Source organism: Neovison vison, chromosome 3, assembly GCF_020171115.1.
Source record: "Neovison vison isolate M4711 chromosome 3, ASM_NN_V1, whole genome shotgun sequence".
NCBI lineage: Eukaryota > Metazoa > Chordata > Mammalia > Carnivora > Mustelidae > Neogale > Neogale vison.
Window position 1 is genome coordinate 172,670,285 of NC_058093.1, and position 19,704 is coordinate 172,689,988.

At 37.5% G+C, this 19,704-nt stretch overlaps 1 protein-coding gene across 7 annotated transcripts in view; it reads left to right on the forward strand.

Annotated features, from left to right (window-relative positions):
* The window catches only part of ESCO1 (establishment of sister chromatid cohesion N-acetyltransferase 1), a 77,799-nt gene that overhangs the window by 48,683 nt on the left and 9,412 nt on the right, over window positions 1-19,704 (forward strand). For 6 of the 7 annotated variants that reach the window (XM_044243304.1, XM_044243298.1, XM_044243302.1 and 3 more), the window contains one exon: window positions 16,564-16,653. In XM_044243304.1, the coding sequence (XP_044099239.1) occupies window positions 16,564-16,653 (90 nt within the window). Of the gene's footprint in view, window positions 1-15,906; window positions 16,030-16,563; window positions 16,654-19,704 lie in introns of those variants that run through there. The other variant, XM_044243305.1, reaches the window with a different exon arrangement.

Here is a 19,704-nt window from a genome sequence, read left to right on the forward strand (position 1 = left end):
GAGCCACCCAAGCACCCCAAGCTTTTACATTTTTTAAAAGAGTTTACAAACTCTAGGGGAGGGAAAACCTATAATGTATCTAGTGGCAAGTAAAAACTTCTTTTAATCTGTTCTTCCTCTGTTTTTCCCCATTCTGGAAATGGTGCCACCATTTAACTTATTTCCTCAGACTGAAAACTTCAGAATGATCCTTCAGTTTTCTTTTTGCTCTCCATATACTCAAAGAAGTATACTCAAAGTATACTCCTATACTTAACATTAGTAAATCTCACCTTCAGAATAGATTTCAGATCCTTCCACTTCTATCATGTCCACTGCTTCTACTCTAAACCAAGCTGTCATCATTTCCTGCCTAGTAATGCCTCCTAACTGGTTTCCCAGCTTCCATTATGGTCTTTGTCTCAGCCATAAAAACTTAAATCAGATTATGTCCTTCCTTTATTTAAAATTCTTCAGCAAATTCTCATCACACACAGGCTAAAATCCAGGGTATTTACTGTGGCATCAAGGCCTCATATACTTCAGCTTCTCTAATTTCATCTCAACACTCTTACCATTATGTGCTATATTGCATTCATACATCTCTTTCTTTTGTTCCTGAACCACTCCAGCTACATTCCATTCTTAGTGTGTTTGTACTTAACTTTACCTTTTCCTGGACTTTCCTTCTCTCAGATCTTCTACACCAGCTCTCTTCATTTAGGTCTTAAAATCTCAGAGATGCCCTCCCTGAACACGCAATACAAAGTGGCTCCCTCTCTCTCTGCTCCAGCAGTATTAGTGTCTTCTTTTGACCCTTTTCCACACTGAAAATTTGTTTGGTATTTCTCCCACTGGAGTAGAAGCTTTGTCAGAGAAGAGTCCTTGATACTATGTTTATCACATTAAATAGCACCTGCCAATGTGCAGTAGGCACTCAACAAATGCATTGAATTAAAGAGTAGATTTGATTGGAAGCTGCACAACAAGAGTGTTTGAGTCTCAGTTGTCTTGTATAAAAATAATACTACACCAGAAAATTTTTCTGGGCTTTGGCAACTCTGATATTTATTGATTGGGAATTGATACTATAAATATCTTTTGAGGGGACATTAAATATATTGTGTATATTTGATAGAAGTTAGGCAAAATAAGACTATTATTAACATACTTCGAAATACGTAAAAGCAGCCCAAATTTGAATTCACTAGCAGTTAAAGCTTTATTAAGTATGTTGCATTTAGAATTGTATACCTGACTGAATTTAGGTGTTGACATGGTTCATTCCTCAATTAGAAAAGTAGTAAAAGTAATTTAACTACTTTTCTTATATGTAAGAGGTTATTATAGATCATCTTATACCAGTGGTTTTTCTTCAGTTTCTTTTTGAAATTTTACATAAGATTTATTTTCCTTTATATATAAAAATAAGTCTAATCTTTCTGTTACAGCATGTACATTTTTGGAAGTTTCGGTTTCTCTGTGGAAATCCTCTTCACATAGTTTGTTTATCTTCTTCTTCTTCTTTTTTTTTTTTTTTTTAAGATTTTATTTATTTATTTGACAGAGCACAAGCAGGAGGAACAGCATGGAGAGGGAAAAGCAGGCTCCCAATGCAGGGCCTGATCGCAGGACCCTGAGATCATGACCTAAGCCAAAGATAGACACTTAACTCACTGAGCCACCCAGGTGCCCGTGGTTTGTGCATCTTGTCCTTTAAAATCTTTAACATTTATTACAGAAATTTTCAAGTTCTTTTCTGCTGATTCAAACATGTGAGTTTCACTGGGCCTGTTTCTATTGACTTTTTTTTGATCTTGGATCATAATTTCCCAGTTCTGTCCATGGTCTCATTAAGTTTTATTTTTAATAGACTTATTATTTATTTATTTTTTTCTGTGCTGATAGAAACAATTTTTTATTACTGTGTTCAGTTAGCCAGCATATAGTACATCATTAGTTTTTGATATAGTGTTCAGTGATTCATTAGTTGCATATAACACCCAGGGCCCATTACCACATGTGCCCTCCTTAATACCCATCACCTGGTTTCCCATCTCCCACTGTAACCCTCCGTTTGGTTCCCAGAGTCCATGGTTTGTTTCCATCTCTGATTTCTGATTCCATTTTCCCTCCCTTCCCCTCTGGTAACAGACTTAAAAAAAAAAAAAAAAAAAGATTTTATTTATTTATTTGAGAGAGCATGAGAGAGAGCACAAGTGGGGGCCGGGGAGGGGGACAAAGAGAGGGAGAATCAGGCTCCCTGCTGAGCAGGGAGCGCAACGCAGGGCCTGATCCTAGGACTCTGGGATCGTGACTTGAGCCAAAGGCAGGCAGACACTTAACTGACTAAGCCCCCCAGGTGCCCCTTAATAGAGGTTCATAGCAAAATTAAGTAGAAAGTACGGAGACTTCCCATATATTACTTTTTTCCCCGTCACACACATGTTCAGTTTCCTCATACCAATACATTTATTAAAATTGATGAACCTATACTGACACACCATTATTATTCAAAGTACATAGTTTTTATTAGGGTTCACTCGGTGTTGTTCCATGGGGTCTGAAAAATTTATAATGACACGTGTCCATAATAGTATCATACAAAAAGTTTCACTGCCCTTAAAATCCTCTGTTCTCTTCCTGTTTACCCCTGCCTTCCTACTAACTCCTGAAAAATAACTGATCTTTTATACTGTCTGCATAGTTTTACCTTTTCCAGAATGTTGTATGGTTGGAATCATACAGTGTATAGTTTTCTACATAATTGAGTTCTTTCACTTAGTAATATGCAATTAAAGTTACTCCGTATCTTGGGGCACCTGGGTGGCTCAGTGGTTTAAAGCTTTTGCCCTCGGCTCAGATCATGATCCCAGGATCCTGGGGTCGAGCCCCATATCAGGCTCTCTGCTCAGCAGGGAGTCTGCTTCCCCCTCTCTCTGTCTCTGCCTGCCTATCCCCTGCTTGTGATCTCTGTCAAATAAATAAATAAAATCTTAAAAAAAAAAAAAAAGAAAGTTACTCTGTATCTTTTCATGGCTTGATAGCTCGTTTCTTTTTAGTGCTGAATAATATTCTGTTATTCATTTATCTATCTCATTCATATTCTATATTTCATTTATCTACTCATCTACTGAAGAATATCTTGTTGATTGCTTCCAAGTTGTGGCAATTAGGAATAAAGTTGCTATAAACAGTCATGTGCAGGTCCAGGCTTTTGTGTGGAGATAAATTTTGAACTCCTTTTTATAAATACTGAGGAATGTGATTGCTGGGTTGTATGTTAGGAGTAAATTTAGTTATATGAGAAACTGCCAAACTGTTCCTTAGTGGCTCTATCATTTGGTACTCTCACCGGCAGTGAATGAGATTTCCTCTTGTTCCACCTCCTTGCCAGCCTGTGGTGTTGTCATTGTTTGGGATTTTGGCTGTTCTAATGGGCGTGTGGTGGTATCTCATTTTAATTTGTATTTCCCTGATGACCTATGATGGGGAATATTTTTCATATGCTTATTTGCAATCTGTATATCTTCTCTAGTGATGTGTTGGTATGGGTCTTTGGCCCACTTTTTAGTTTGGTTGTGTGTTTTCTTATTGTTGAGTTTTAAGAATTCTTCATATGTTTCAGGTAATAGCCCTTATCAACTGTCTCTTATAAATATTTTCTCCTAGTCTGCAGCTTATCTTCTCATGTTCTTGATGGTGTCTTTTGTAGAGTAGAACTTTTTTAAAGATTTTATTTATTTATTTGACAGACAGAGATCACAAGTAGGCAGAGAGGCAGGCATAGAGAGAGGAGGAAGCCGGCTCTCTGCTGAGCAGAGAGCCCGATGCGGGGCTCGATCCCAGGACCCTGAGATCGTGACCTGAGCTGAAGGCAGAGGCTTTAACCCACTGAGCCACCCAGGCACCCCCCCCTTTTTTTTTAAAGATATTTATTTATTTATTTGACAGAGATCACAGAAGGCAGAGAGGCAGGCAGAGGGAGGGGGAAGCAGGCTCCCCGCTGAGCAAAGAACTCCCCCATGCAGGATTTGATCCCAGGATCCTGGAATCATGACCTGACCTGAAGGCAGAGGCTTTAACCCACTGAGCCACCCAGGCGCCCTGAGTAGAACTTTTTAATTTTAATGAAGTGCACTGCCATTGGTGTTATATCTAAAAAGTCATTTCCGGGGCACCTAGGTAGCTCAGTGGGTTAAGCCTCTGCCTTGGCCTCAGATTATGATTCCAGGGTCCTGGGATTAAGCCCCTCATCAGGCTCTCTGCTCAGCAGGGAGTCTGCTTCCCTTTATCTCTCTGCCTGCCTCTCTGCATACTTGTGATCTCTTTTTCTCTGTCAAATAAATAAAATCTTAAAAAAATTAAAAAATTAAAAAAAATAAAAAGTCATTGCCATACTGAAGGTTATGTGGATTTCTTCTTTGTTATTATCCAGGAGTTTTGTAGTTTTGCTTTTTACATTTAGTTCTGTGATTCATTTTGAGTTAATTTTTGTGAAGGGTGTGAAGTTTATACCTAAATTCACTTTTTTTTTGGTATGTGGATGTCCAGTTTCAGCAACACTTGTTGAAAACTGTCTTGTCTCTGTCGCATTGCAATTGCCTTTTTTTTTTTTTTAAGATTGAAGCAGAAAGCCTGAGGCAGGGCTTCATCCCAGGACCCTGGGATCATGACCTGAGACGAAGGCTTATTTTATTTTTTAAAGTAAATTCTACCCCCAACAGGTGGCCTGAACTCATGACCCCAAGATCAAGAGTCCCATGCTTTATGGACTGGGCCAGCCAGGCACCCGTATGCGACTCTTGATCTCACAGTTGTGAATTCAAAACCCATGTTGGGCATAGAGCTTACTTTTAAAAAAAAAAAAAGAATGGAATTGGGATGAAATTTTAGTTTGTTTTCCCATACATTTTGGTTTTTAATGTTTTGAGGTTGGGATCAGGTGCCTCTCTTCAGAAGAAATCGAGGATCTAAACTTTATCTAAACTTCACTACACTAAACCTAACTCATTACACCTTCCAATTCAACTCAGCAGATGTCCCTGTGAGAGAATTGGTGGAGAATTTTCTGTGTTTGAAGCTCCTCCATATTTCAGATAGCCATGTTAACTCACTTAGCCATTAAAATTTGGTTTTTCTTGTCCCAGCAGGATCCTCTTCTCCTTTTCCTCTGCCTATGGCAGTTCTTTCTTTCCTGCTCATGCTTTCAGGTGTGGTCAGTGTCTTAGGATAAAAATAGCTGCTGGTCTCTGCAGCTAGGAAGGGTTAGTTCATCCCTAGAAGTCAATCCATAGTTCTTCAATGCTTTTAAAGAAACTTTTGGTTTATTGCTTATTTTCTTATTAAAAGAGGAACAATGATCTACTGTGACCTGCTTTATCCTAGTTGGGAATGTAATTCCCACAGCTGTACATTTTGAGAACATTTTTCAATAATGGAGGCTCCATTTATATTTGGGTATAGGAGTGAGTGGAGTTTGGACCATGAGTTTTAAAAAATTATGACCAATATTGAGGAGGTCAGTATATTTGTGCCCTAAGCCCCACATAATCTTGAGGTAAGATTTACATCAAATAAAATATTTCTTAATTCTGGAAAGTTATTACATATGTTGAAAAGTGCTTAACTAAATAGGTCAGGCCTAATAAAGACCGATATAGGATTCCGTGGTGTTTGAGAATGATAGGAGAGAAGAGAGACTCCTAATTCCTCTTGTTTGACTTTGTATGAGGTGTGACCCAAGGATTTCCTATGAGAAACACTTCTGTCGTAGTAGATTTTGATATTGTAATTACAATAGAAGTTTTTTTAACTGACAGAATTGGGAGAATTAGGTCATTTAATCAGAAAAGCTGATTCAGGTGGACCCTTGATATTAGAATACCCAAATAGCAGCTTTTATGATTTATCATAAGGCTATATATTAAGAAGTCCGGAGGTATGTAGTTACAGGGTTGTTCCATCCAGCAGTTTAGCCATATCATGAGTGCTGGTTATTTCTCAGTCAGTGCTTGCCACTCCTAAGGTATTGACTTTCTGGCTTCAGGACCACTTCATGGTCCTTAAAGTAGATAGCTGTAGTCCAGGTACCATGTTCAAATTTAAAGCAAGAATGTTAGTCGGTGGGGTACCTGGCTGGCTTAGTTGTTAAGCGTCTGCCTTTGGCTCAGGTCATGATCCTGGGGTCTTGGGATTGAGCCCTGCATCGGGCTCCCTGCTCAGTAGGGAGCCTGCTTCTTTCTCTCCAACAACCCCTGCTCGTGTTCCCTCTCTTGCTGTGTCTCTCTCTGTCAAATAAATAAATAAAATCTTAAAAAAAAAAAATAGAGCAAGAGCTTAACATTGCAAAGCAATCTGAGAATCTGGGTATAGAATTATTCTTGTTATGTTTTTGATTTTTAAAAGACACTTGGCCTGTTTTGCTTTTTGCCAGCATGGTCTATCGATTCTCATTAAAACAACTATCTTTCTACTATTTAGTTAATACTTGATTGCATTTTATAGTAAAAATAATAAATAGGGGTGCCTGGGTGGCTCAGTTGGTTAAGCATCTGTCTTTGACTAAGGTATGATCCTAGGGCCCTGGGATTGAGCCCTACTGTAGGGCTCCCTGCTCCCTGGGGAGTCTGCTTTTCCCTCTCTCTCTCCCTTTGTGCGTGCTCGCTCTCAAATAAATAAATAAAATCTTTAAAAAAATAATAAATTGGAATAAATAAGTTTAGGAACAAATGATACTTGGTAATCCTGTCTCACTCAGGTGTGGAATAACAAGGTAGTTTACTCACTATGAGTCTGTCCATGTGCTCCAGGCATTAGTTTCTTTTACCTAGGGAAAAGTGAGTATTAGTTAATCCAGCAAGTTACTTAAGTGGAGATCAGTTAAGAAAGTTACCACCATATAGTAAAATACCCTGTTATTTTATCTGGGAAAATGTTAATGCTGTTTAGAACATAATAAAGCATCTCTCATGAAAACCTTTTTCTTAGGACTTCGTTTTCACCATTCCCTGAGACAAATTTATTATTAATAAAATATGTACATAACAGGATGTTTGAGAAATGGGAAGTAACTTAAAAAATAGATGTTGCTGGGGCACCTGGGTGGCTCAGTGGGTTAAGCCGCTGCTTTCGGCTCGGGTCATGATCTCAGGGTCCTGGGATCGAGTCCTGCATCAGGCTCTCTGCTCAGCGGGGAGCCTGCTTCCTCCTCTCTCTCTGCCTGCCTCTCTGCCTACTTGTGATCTCTCTCTGTCAAATAAATAAATAAAATCTTTAAAAAAAAATAGATGTTGCTCTCTAAATCTTTGGGTTCTTTTCAAAATGTTTTTTTAAAAAGATTCATTTATTTTATTTTTATTTTTTTAAAAGATTTTATTTATTTATTTGACAGACAGAGATCACAAGTAGGCAGAGAGAAAGGAGGAAGCAGGCTTCCTGCTGAGCAGAGAGCCCGATGTGGGGCTTGATCCCAGGACCCTGAGATCATGACCTGAGCCGAAGACACATACTTTAACCCACTGAGACATCCCGGCGCCCCAAGATTCGTTTATTTTAGAGAGAGAATGTGCATGCATGCGCCAGCGTGGGGGCAGAAGGGGAGGATCTGAAGCAGACTTCCTGCTGAGGGCAGAGCCCATGACCCTGAGATCATAATATGAGCCAAAACCAAGAGTCAGACACTTAACTGACAGAGCCACCCAGGTGCCCCCCAAATAATTTTTAAAGTTGCATTTCAGTTTCATATGGTCTTTAATTATAAAAAGGCATTATTGTGAAAATTTTTTATTACATATTATCATTGTATTACCCACAAGAAAGAACACTTAGGGGCGCCTGGGTGGCTCAGTCGTTGGGCGTCTGCCTTCAGCTCTGGTCCTAATCCCAGGGTCCTGGGATTGGGTCTCATGGCGGGCTCTCTGCTTGGTGAGAAGCCTGCTCCTCCCTCTCCCACTCCCGCTGCTTGTGTTCCCTCTCTCACTGTCTCTCTCTGTCAGATAAATAAAATCTTAAAAAAAAAAAAATTAAATACTTTGTTCTTTTAAGGGCACTTGTTCTTCAAACTTTTTCTGTGGAGAAAATTTTCTTTTCATATTCTTTTCCTTAAAAAAATTATAATTTAGGTAAATGAAAGAGTGGCCAAATTTTTTATTCTTCAACTTATTAAAAAATTTTGAAAAGCAGTATATATACTTGGAAATGAAAATAATAATTACTAGATAGAAAATGAAAAGTGAAAGCCTCCTTACCTCTTCTCTCTTTCTGGTCCCATTCTCCAGTGATAAAGCACTTTTGTCTGTTTGAGTGTTTACAGTGTAACTGAAATAAATCAAGCTATGTATGTATAGTTTATATTTAGGAAGCTGTATATAAATGTGTGGGTAAAATCTTTTCTTCCAATTTTTATTATTTTTGTTTTAAGTTCTGTCAGTTGCCTTTAATTATATTTTTTAAAAGATTTTATTTATTTATTTATTTGTCAGAGAGAGAGAGAGAGAGAGAGAGAGAGAGCGTGTGCGCGCACTCAAGCAGGCACAGTGGCAGGCAGAGGGAGAGGGAGAAACAGGCTCCCCACTGATCAAAGAGCCTGGTGCGGGGCTCGATCCCAGGACCCTGGGATCATGACCTAAGGCAGTGGCTTAACCAACTGAACCACCCAGGTGTCCCTGCTTTTAATTTTAGTATTTATAAACATTTGACTCCTTGATGCTTCTATTATTCCCCTCTCAACCTTCCAGTTTCTCAGTTGTAGTTAATTTTTGTAGGTATTCTGTAATTATTAAATTAATTCACTGTTAACCATTGAAGTAGTTTTCATTCCTCTCTTACGGATTGCAAAACAGGCACAGAAGGATTAAGCTTTTGCTTTCATAAAGAGAGGCTTTGATTCTTCAAGCATGTACCATCCTTTCAAAAATAAATATTTATAATGTACTTGATTTACCGTGCTCTGAGCTTGGGATGTAGTGGTGTGTCAAATGAAGTCTTGGTCCTTTTGTGGCTTATGGTCCATATGGTGTTTCTCATTATAAAACCTTGACAGCCTAGGCATCCTAAAACTCCAGATCTCTGTAGCTTCTATCATTCCTAGATCAAAGAGAATTGGTCCTAGAATACAGGATTTACCAAAACAAATAATTCTGCCAGAGGACTAGAAGTTTTCAGGGGTTCTAGCTTTTACTCATTCAGCTTAAATATTATAGGAAACCAGAAAAATCTTGCTGTCGTAATATATCTAAAAGATGAAAAATCCATAAAGTGTCTTTAGAATAGAGTCAGATTTTCCCAATGTGAAACTTAAATTCCTATATAAATTATTTTATTTAGGAGATACAATAATAACAATAACACTAACCAAATGACATTAATTAAAGGCTTCCTGTCTACCAGTGGCTGAACCAACTTTTTACTTATATAGAACTCCTTATTTCTTTTAGCAAATCATGAAGTACTTACAGTTAATTTATAAATGAGGAAATACGCAGAAAGAAGGATATGTATTTGCCTAACATCACATAGGTACTAAGTAATGAAATTAGCTCTAGAGTCCTTGTATAGTAGACTGTAGGTTTTTGCTTTTTATTTGAACTCCAACAAAATATATTGTGTATATGGTTATAATTTAGCTCAGAGAAATCAGTTGACCCCAGTTTTAAACTAAAGTCCTCTCAGATGATCTTTTGTATTCTTTCAAATTTTTAAAAACAAAGGTTTTAAGTGAGAAGACACATTTGTTCATAATATGAAATTGGCATCCATGTTATGACATATATATATTTTTGTTTGTTTTTGTTGTTGTCCATCCTGCCTATTATATACAGCTGCCAAATTCATCTTCATTTGGTTCAAGTACAGTCATGATTTTTGCTTATCTAAAATCTTTCTTTTTTTTTTTTTTTTAAAGATTTTATTTATTTATTTGTCAGAGAGAGAGGGAGAGAGAGCGAGCACAGGCAGACAGAGAGCCAGGCAAAGGCAGAGGGAGAAGCAGGCTCCCTGCCGAGCAAGGAGCCCGATGTGGGACTCGATCCCAGGACGCTGGGATCATGACCTGAGCTGAAGGCAGCTGCTTAACCAACTGAGCCACCCAGGCGTCCCATATCTAAAATCTTTCTTGATTTCTCCCTATTTCTACTAGGCATTCATGGCCCAGCCAACATTATTGGTTCTTGTCTGCCCTTGTAAATGTATTTCTCATTTCCTTATAAATTCTCTTCTCTAGCAAAATTGATACACTCATTGTCTTGTGCATTGCTTTAATTTTTCCACCTCTAGTTTTTAGTTTGTACATTCTTCTACCAGGAATGCCTTCCCATTCTCAACTATACTCTTCAAGGGGAAATACCATCCCTTCTGTGAAACATTTTTGGGTTTCTCTTTAAGCCCAAAAAGGGTTTTTCTTGGCTCAAAATCGTTGTAATACTTTTTAAAATACTTGCTTTCTCTTGGAAGTTCATGCTTCAATTTGATAACTTCTGTTTTTGAGAATTAAGAAATGTATTAAATATGCATATTTGTTGTAAGACTAATTCTGGATTCAGAAACATAAAAAGTTGAGTTTGAATCAAGGAAAACTTCCTCTCAACCATAGAAGTATATGTATTGCACCTTCTGTTACAGATAATTGTATTATGTATTTTTCCTATTCAGTTTTTAAGATTCTTGAGATCAGTGCAGCATAATAGTGAGCTTAATTACATTAGAAAGATGTGGTTTTCTAGTGAGCCTCTTACTAGTTATGTGACCATAGCAAGTTAACTAAACCTTTTTCACTTTTTTTTTTTTTTTAAATCTGTAAAAAGTTTAAAAAAGTCTTATGAGGTAATTTTTTACGCTTATTTGTTATTCAAACTTCATTACTATATTCCATAGTTTAAAAGTTATTATTAAAGGGCACCTGGGTGGCTCAGTGGGTTGAGCCTCTGCCTTTGGCTCAGGTCGTGATCTCAGGGTCCTGAGATCGAGCCCCACATCGGGCTCTCTGCTCAAGAGGGAGCCTGCTTCCTCCTATCTCTCTGCCTGCCTCTCTGCCTGCTTGTGATCTCTGTCAAGTAAATAAATAAAATCTTTTAAAAAAAGTTATTATTAAAATTATTATTAAATTTTAAAAATTACTACTAAAAAGATCTTTTTCCCATTATGGAGGATTACAGGCAGCACAAGGGACAGATAAGTAAACATATCTAAATCATATGGAAAGTGCTACGGTAGTAATACATACAGGGTACTGTCTGAAGATAGAGCCTAAGGATATCCAACAAAGGTTGGAAAAGTGAGGTTAATACTTAAGTAGAGTCGGAAGGGACAAGTTAGGAGTCCTTTGTGTCCAAGAGAGTGTAGAGCAGAGGCATTGGACTAGAAGAATAATGGGTGTAAAAGTTGGGATATTTTAAGTATTACGACCCATGACTGGGTCATGTGTTAGGAAAGCTTCAAGAGAGGGAGCTTGAAGAGGTAGATGAGGAGCTAGATCACAAATGATCTGGTGAAAGTATCACAGATAAGGGCACCTGAGTGGCTCAGTTGGTTAAGCATCTGCCTTCAGCTCAGGTCACGATCCCAGAGTCCTGGGATCAAGTCCCATGTCCGGTTCCCTGCTCAGTAGGGAGTCTGCTTCTCCCTGTCCCTTTTTCCCTCCCCTTGCTCATGGGCTTGCTCACTCGCTTGCTTGCTCTCAAATAAATAAAATCTTTAAAAAAAGAAAAAAGTATCACAGATGAAAAAACCTACAAGAAAATGCTGTTACCATAATGATAGTAATATTGTTTATTGGGTGTGTATTATTTGTGTTAGGCACTGTGCTTAGTATTTTACCATGTTTTCTCAGCTTCTCAAAAAATTTGTATTACAGTTTTTAAAAAAATTTTTTTAGTTTTTGAAGATTGTTTATTTATTTGACAGAGAGATCACAAGTAGACAGAGAGGCAGGCAAAGAGAGAGAGAGAGAGAGGAGGAAGCAGGCTCCCCGCTGAGCAGAGAGCCTGATGCGGGGCTCAATCCCAGGACCCTGAGATCATGACCTGAGCCGAAGGCAGAGGCTTAACCCACTGAGCCACCCAGGTGCCCCTGTATTACAGTTTTTATATACATTTTATAGGCAAGGAAATGAGGGTTTAGAGAGGTTAAGTAATTGGCCCAAGGCAACACAGCTAGTAAATAGCAGAGTCTGGACTTGAATCTTGGTATCACTGATTTTTAAATAAAGTCTTTATCGCTTTTTGGTGCTCCCTAGATCAGTGGTGTGCACACATGATAGGTGTTCAGTACATATTTCTTGAATTGACTGAATTTTTTTCACCTAATTGCCATTTAATTATTTGACTTCATACTTCATAGTTCAGTGAAGGTCACACTGAGTAGAAACATATCTCTATCAGTAATGCTGATAATATATGATTATTTTCACACACACACACACACACAGGTCCAAACACGTACTTAAAACCAGCTGCTTGGGATATTTAAGTATATTAATATATATTAATACCTTTATTACACCATTTTATGAAAGTAGAATAACTAGGAAATAGACAAGCTAAAAGGAAAAAAACTAAATCACTCATTTAAAATATGAAAAGATTACTGTTTTTTACATAAAAGTTATTTAAAGAATATAACCACGCCTTAAGAAAAATCAGTTAATTCCTTAGTATCAGATGTTTCCTTAGGGTTCAGAGCTCTCCAAGTACAATTTATGTACTGTTCATTTGTTTGAATTAAGATCCATATATTGCATTTGTTGGTATATCTCTTAGATCTCTCTTAATTTAAAAGTTTTCCCTCTGTGTCTTTTTTCTTAAAATATTGGTAATTTTTAAAAAAGCTGGTTGTTGGTTTTATTTCTCAGGGTATTCTTCCATGGGTATTCTTGTTCAGCCTTTTATTAAAGTGATTAGTATGAACTTCAGTATTTATAAAGATTTTAGTATGAAGTTAGTATTGAAGTGATTAGTATGAAATTGGGGTGTAATTTGCATACAGTTAAATGCACAGATCTTAAATGTTTGGTTGGTGAATTTTGACAATTGTATACATCAGTGTATCTGCCACTTAATGTGTTTTGTTTTTGATTAATATATTTTTAAAATGGGAAAAGAGGAGAAATCCTTTCCATTCTTTAGATTCTTAAATTTCGACTAAGTACAGTGGCAAAGGAACAACAAATAATCATTGATTGCTATTAGGAATATAAAGCTTTCACAGCCAGATAGGTGAATTAAGAAAATTTGGGGTTTGATGTTTTTCTGAAAATAAATAAATTGGGAAAAAAAAAAAAGAAAATTTGGGGTTTGGAAAATACACTCATTAGCAGAGGGATGTTTGTAACATGTTAGAGCTAAAGGTGAGAAGTTTAAATGCACTGCATTGGAATTTATATTTTTGCAGAAAGCTGTCACTGTTTGATTATTCCTCTAAATTGTATGTACCCTTCCCCTACAACCTTTCCCTCTGCCTCAGTTTCAAGCAGCAGATAGTCTCCTCTAAACATCTTTTTAAAAATTTTATTTATTTATTTGACAGAGAGAGAGATCACAAGTAGGCAGAGGGGCAGGCAGAGAGAGAGGGGGAAGCAGGCTCCCGGCTGAGCAGAGAGCCTGACATGAGGCTCGATCCCGGGACCCTGAGATCATGACCCGAGCTGAAGGCAGAGGCTTAACCCACTGAGCCACCCAGGCACCCCTTATCTAAACCTTTTAAAGTCAGGAGGATTGTGTGGTTATTAACTCCAAGAAAGAGATAACCACAGTTGAGGCCTATAAATGTCTTGAGTATGTTATTTGCTAGGCATGGCCAACATGCTTCTTTCATCTATCCATGATGTTGTATTTAACTTAGGGAACTTTATTAATTAACCTGTGCTTTCTTAGAGTAGTGCGCTGATCTTAGTTTGCTATCATTAGGAAGGTAGAATGGAAGTTCCTGAGTGACTACTCTGTGTAAGAAATTATTTTATTTTATTTTTTTAAAGATTTGATTTATTTATGAGAGAGAGAGATCACAAGTAAGCAGAGAGGCAGGCAGAGGGCAGGGGGAGGGGAAGCATTCCCCCCATCAAGCAGAGAGCCCCCATATGGGGCTCTATCCCAGGACCCTGAGACCATGACCTGAGCCGAAGGCAGAGGCCTAACCCACTGAGCCACCCAGGAGCCCTGAGAAATTATTTTAAATACAACCCTCTTAAAAAGTAAGTGATGGAGGTGATGACAGCTATTTTGTACATAGCCTAGATGAGGAAACAGAGTTTGTGATTTGCGCAAGGTCGTATAGCTAGTAACAACAAAACAAGGCTTTAAACCCTGAAAAAAAATTTTTTTAAGTTTTTTTTTTTTTTTAAAGATTTTATTTATTTATTTGGCAGACAAAGATCACAAGTAGGCAGAGAGGCAGGCAGAGAGAGGAGGAAGCAGGCTCCCTGCTGAGCAGAGAGCCTGATGTGGGGCTCGATCCCAGGACCCTGAGATCATGACCTGAGCCGAAGGCAGAGGCTTTAACCCACTGAGCCACCCAGGCGCCCCTTTTTTTAAGTTTTTATTTATTTATTTGACAGAGACCACAAGCAGGCAGAATGGCAGGCAGAGGGAGAGGTAGAAGCAGGCTTCCTGTTGAGCAGGGAGTCTGACTCGGGGCTCTATCCCAGGACCCTGGGATCATGACCTGAGCTGAAGGCAGTTGCTCAGCTGACTGAGCCACCCAGGCACCCTTAAACCCTGAATTTTTACACCAGAACTGTTTTGGTTTGTTTTTTTAAAGATTCTATTTGTCAGAGAGAGTGCGCACGCACAAAACAGAGAGCAGGAGGCAGAAGGAGAAGCAGGCTCCCCACTGAGCAAGGAGCCTGATGCAGAACTTGATCCCAGGACTCTGGGAACATGATCTGAGCCAAAGGCAGACGCTTAACTGACTGAGCCACTCAGGAGTCTCTCTTTCTTCTTATTTTGTTTTGATAATTCAGCTCAGGAACTATGACTTTCTAAAATTTTTTAAAGATTTTATTTACTTATTTGAGAGAGAGAGAACACAAGCAGGGGGACTGGGAGAGGGAGAATCAGGCTCCCCACTGAGTAGGGAGCCCAGCGTGGGGCCAGATCATGGAATCATGACCTGAGCCAAAGGGAGACGCTTAACTGACTGAGCCGCGCAGGCACTTAAGACTTTCTTAAAAGTGGAGGTTACTTAAAATTTCCAGTTCCTCATTGAATTTGTAGTTCAACTTTTGAAATGAGAAGTCTCCTTTTTCATTTTATTGAAAATGGGTTTATTTTAGAAGCATTTCCCAAATTAACATAGTAATATAAATTTGTTTTTTAAGAGGTGATATCTTCTTTATATTTTAAAACTTCTTTACTTAAATTCATATTTAATTTCTAATTTGTAAAGAAATGACTTCTGTGGCTATTGTTTCTGCTCCTTTTCAGATCTTGAGAACTTTTTAACCAATCATAATCACCTGAAGTTTACTTTATCTTTGGGTGCTCTATCTTTTAAAAAGAATTCTCATTTTAAATACTTCAGATTGTTACATTTACCAAGCATATTACTAGACTTTTTGTCTCCAAGATCCCTACCCCTTTCCTCAAAAAAATCACTCAAAATTGTTTAAGAAAATCAGCTTCTTCTCTGACTTGCTTTAATATTTTTTTAAAATGTAGTTACTTTTTTCTTGGTTTTATTAAGCTTTCATAGTCTTAAAAGATCTCAGCATCATGGTTTTCCCTAGTAGAAGTACGTATTGCTTCTTGAAAGGCCTTTTTTCTTTTCTTTTCTTTTTTTTAATGTAGAGTTGGTTGGGTAAGACAAATGAAACAACCAGTTAAGCTCATTCCTTCTGTACTTATTATGAACTTCAAAGCTCCTAGTTTTAACCTCTGGTTCAGTCCCATCTTACTAGATTTAAGTGGCTTTTGTTTTGTTTTTTTTTTCATGCAGGTTCTGCTCATTAATCACCACGAGTGTGGATCTGAAGAAGAGTTTATTACCTCTCTTTTTTTGAGTATGTTAACTTCAGATACACACAACGTAGCTTCTCCTTCCCTATTAGATTCTTAGAAGGTAGTTATATTTTTATAGTCTCCTTCTTGTGACTTTGATAGTTGTGATCAATAAGAATAAAAACTATTCCTTACATATTGGGCTATTGCATGCAAATCAGTTCATTTAAAACCTCCTGGAGGTCTTTGGCATGCCAGACATAAAACCATGAGTGTGTGTTTGTGGAGGTAACCATGTTCCAAAGAAATTTATGAGTTAAATTCTTTTCTCAGGAAACTGGGAGAGTTATCTTTTAGGCTCTGGGAATCACTGACTTTAAGGGGCTTGTTCTTGGTGTGTGATTTTTAAAATTAATTTAACATGGGAAATGATAAGGATATTTTATGGTATTAGATTTCTGAATGAGTAGTATAGAGAAACTAGTTTGCATTGTACCTACTGTATGCTTAACAAAATAGCTGATTCATATCTTATTAAACATTGAGAATATTTTTCCATACTTGCAGTTTTTAGATACATCAATATATTTTTCTTCTATGTGAATCTGATAAATGAAATACGATAACAAAATTAATTCATATGTTTTATATCTAGGGTTGGAAAAAGGAAAGAATTTTGGCTGAATATCCTGATGGCAGGATAATAATGGTTCTTCCTGAAGACCCAAAGTATGCTCTGAAAAAGGTAAATGTCTAGTGAAATTTCATGTAGAATGGATAATGTCTAATTTTTTATTTGAGAGAGCAGGGGAGGAACACAGAGGGAGAGGGAGAAGCAGGCTCCCCACTGTGCAGGAAGCCTGACAAGGGGCTCAATCCCAGGACCTTGGAATCACAACCCAACCCTAAAGTAGATGCTTAACCAAGCCACCCAGGTGCCCCTGGATAATGTAACTTTGTAGTTAGTTTAAGAGGGTGATTTATTACTGGCATAGCATGTTCAAACACCAGCTCTAGAAATAAAGAATAAACATTTAAAGAATATACTTAAAAATTATGCTTAAACTTATAATGCGTCTAGGATTTTGAAACAAATTTTTAGTGAATTGGTTAGTGTCCCATATTATCAATAATTTGAGTGATGGAATAAAAGGCGTGCTAGTTTATAATGCCACATAAGTGACTTCAGAATTACAAGGGTACCTGGCTGGTTCAGTAGCAAGACTGTGTGACTGTTGATCTTAGGGTTGTGAGTTCAAGTCCCACATGGGGTGTAGAGATCAGAGATAACTTAAATAAAAAACTTAGGGGTGGGGTGCCTGGGTGGCTTAGTGGGTTAAGCCTCTGCTGTCAGCTCAGGTTATGATCCTGGGGTCCTGGGATCGAGCCCCGCATCGAGCTCTCTGCTCAGCAGGGAGCCTATTTCTGCCCCCTCCCCGCCCCGCCGCCTGCCTCTCTGCCTACTTGTGATTTCTCTCTCTGTCAAATAAACAAATTAAGTCTTTAAAAACAACAACAACAAAAAACCCCAAAAAACAAAAAAAAGCTTAGGGGTGTGCCTGGGCGGCTCAGTCAGTTAAGCATCTGACTCTTGATTTTGTCTCAGGTCATGATCTCAGGGTTGTGAGAACAAGCCCTGCATTGAGCCCCACATTGGACTCCTTGCTCAGTGTAGAATCTGCTTGGCATTCTCTCTTCCTCTCTCTGTGCCCCTCCCCCTGCTTTGGCCCTCTTCCCGCTAAAATAAATAAATAAATCTATTAATTAAAAATTTGAAAAATGTATTACTTTCCTTTAAAAAATTAGAATTATAATTAAAATTTGACAACAAAAAATTAGCAATTGTAAAGTTTCATATTGAGAGTAAATTTTTAAACAAAAGCTTATTGTAGAAGAAGATAGAATAATAGGTCATAGAGGTTCACCTGGGTGACACAGTCAGTTAAGAATCTGACTTTTGGTGTTGGCTCAGGTCGTGATTTCAGGGTCATGAGATCATGCCCCATGATGGATTCTGCTGAGTGTCTGCATAACACTGTTTCTCCTTCTTCTGCCCCTTCCCCTACTGCTCTTCATTTTCATAAATAAAATTTTTTTTTAAAGTTATAGAAGTTCTGAAATCAAACATGAGATAAACATATAATGTTCAGAAAAAAAGATATCTGATTTATAGTTAAAAGGTAGAAAATTTAAAGAAGTTCTCTTAGCTGGTGTTGAGCCAGGCTTAGTCCAAATTTAGAGTTCCATACTTTTAAGATTCAGAAAGATAATGAATGAAGTCTGGAATCATTTTATTATATTGTGTATCTTAAGAGGCAAGAAACCATAGGATAAACTTATTTTGAAATGAGTTAATATTTTTTTTAAGATTTTTTTTTTTTAATTTGACAGATCACAAGTAGGCAGAAAGGCGAGCAGAGAGGGAGAGGGGGAAGAAGGCTCCCTGCTGAGCAGAGAGCCTGATGTGGGGCTCGATCCCAGGACCCTGAGATCATGAACTGAAGGCAGAGGTTTAACCCACTAAGCCACTCAGGCACCCATGAAATGAGTTAATATTAATTACATTTTGAAATAATATGCTCAAATGTTTTTTCATCTCCATTTGCTTTTTCTGAAGTACCTTATAATATAAAGCAGTATTTTTTGAAAAACTTAGTTTCAATGGAGTATGTCCAAAGTGTCTAGAAAACACAAGGAAAATGTTTTATTCTTTTTTTTTAAGGTTAACTATTGGACCTCTTTAAATTTAGTAAAACATCACTTGAAAGGGTGACCCTATTATTTGAAAATATAACTAGCATTCTACTTTATCTTGTGTTTTATGACTTTTCACTTATCTTTTATTATGTATGACTGGACAATCCCAGATAACCAAATAAGTCCTCATACTACCACTGCCTAATAATATAGACAGTAACATTTAGAATGACATGTAACCATGCCACTTGTCTTATATTTGAAACATTGATCCTTGTCATAGAAAGAAATTTTGTTAATATTGGATTAGTGATTGACTCAATGAAAATTAAATCTTGTAATTTTTGGAATTTCAACTATTACCATTGGAAATGAACAGTGGGAACTATGCCACCATATGTGGCATCAGACTTTTCTTGACTAAGAATCTTCAGGAAATGCTAATTTCCTCATTTTAGTTTCTCAGGACAAAATATTAGTAGCAATGTAGTATGTTACTAGTTAGTAATCCATAATGGGTTAAAAATTAAAATCTAAGGAATTGTGAGTCATTTGCCTTCAGGAACTGAATTGTGAGTTGTGTTATGGGATACTATTCCAGTATTAGGAGGGCTGGAGTTTTCATCCCTGAATAAGGGATGTATTACATGGTGTTCTGCGTGTCAGAGGTATGAATACTTAACCCTCCGAGGGTTTATTTTAATTTTAAACTTAGTAGTAACACAAGTGAATGTTGGACTGAATATTTGCATTTTATTTTTTAGCTGGGGAAGGAACTAATAATTGAGTACCTACAAAAACCTTTGACCCTTCAGAAGCTCGAGTTTATCATATTTGACTTTGACTGTAATTCTAGGAGGTAGACTAGAAGAAGCACAGTTTGATGCCATATTAGCATTATGGATTCAAAGCTCTGTTCCCTGGTTTTCTTGATGTCCAGTATCTGACATAGGAGAGTTACCTTTGAACTTACTTTCTTACATATACATTTGCAAGGGACCGTAGACCAAGAGATGTTGGATTTAAGTAAGATAATATTTATATAGTACATAGTATCTGGCCAGTGGTTGTTAAGAAGTAAATGTGTGTTTCTTCCTCT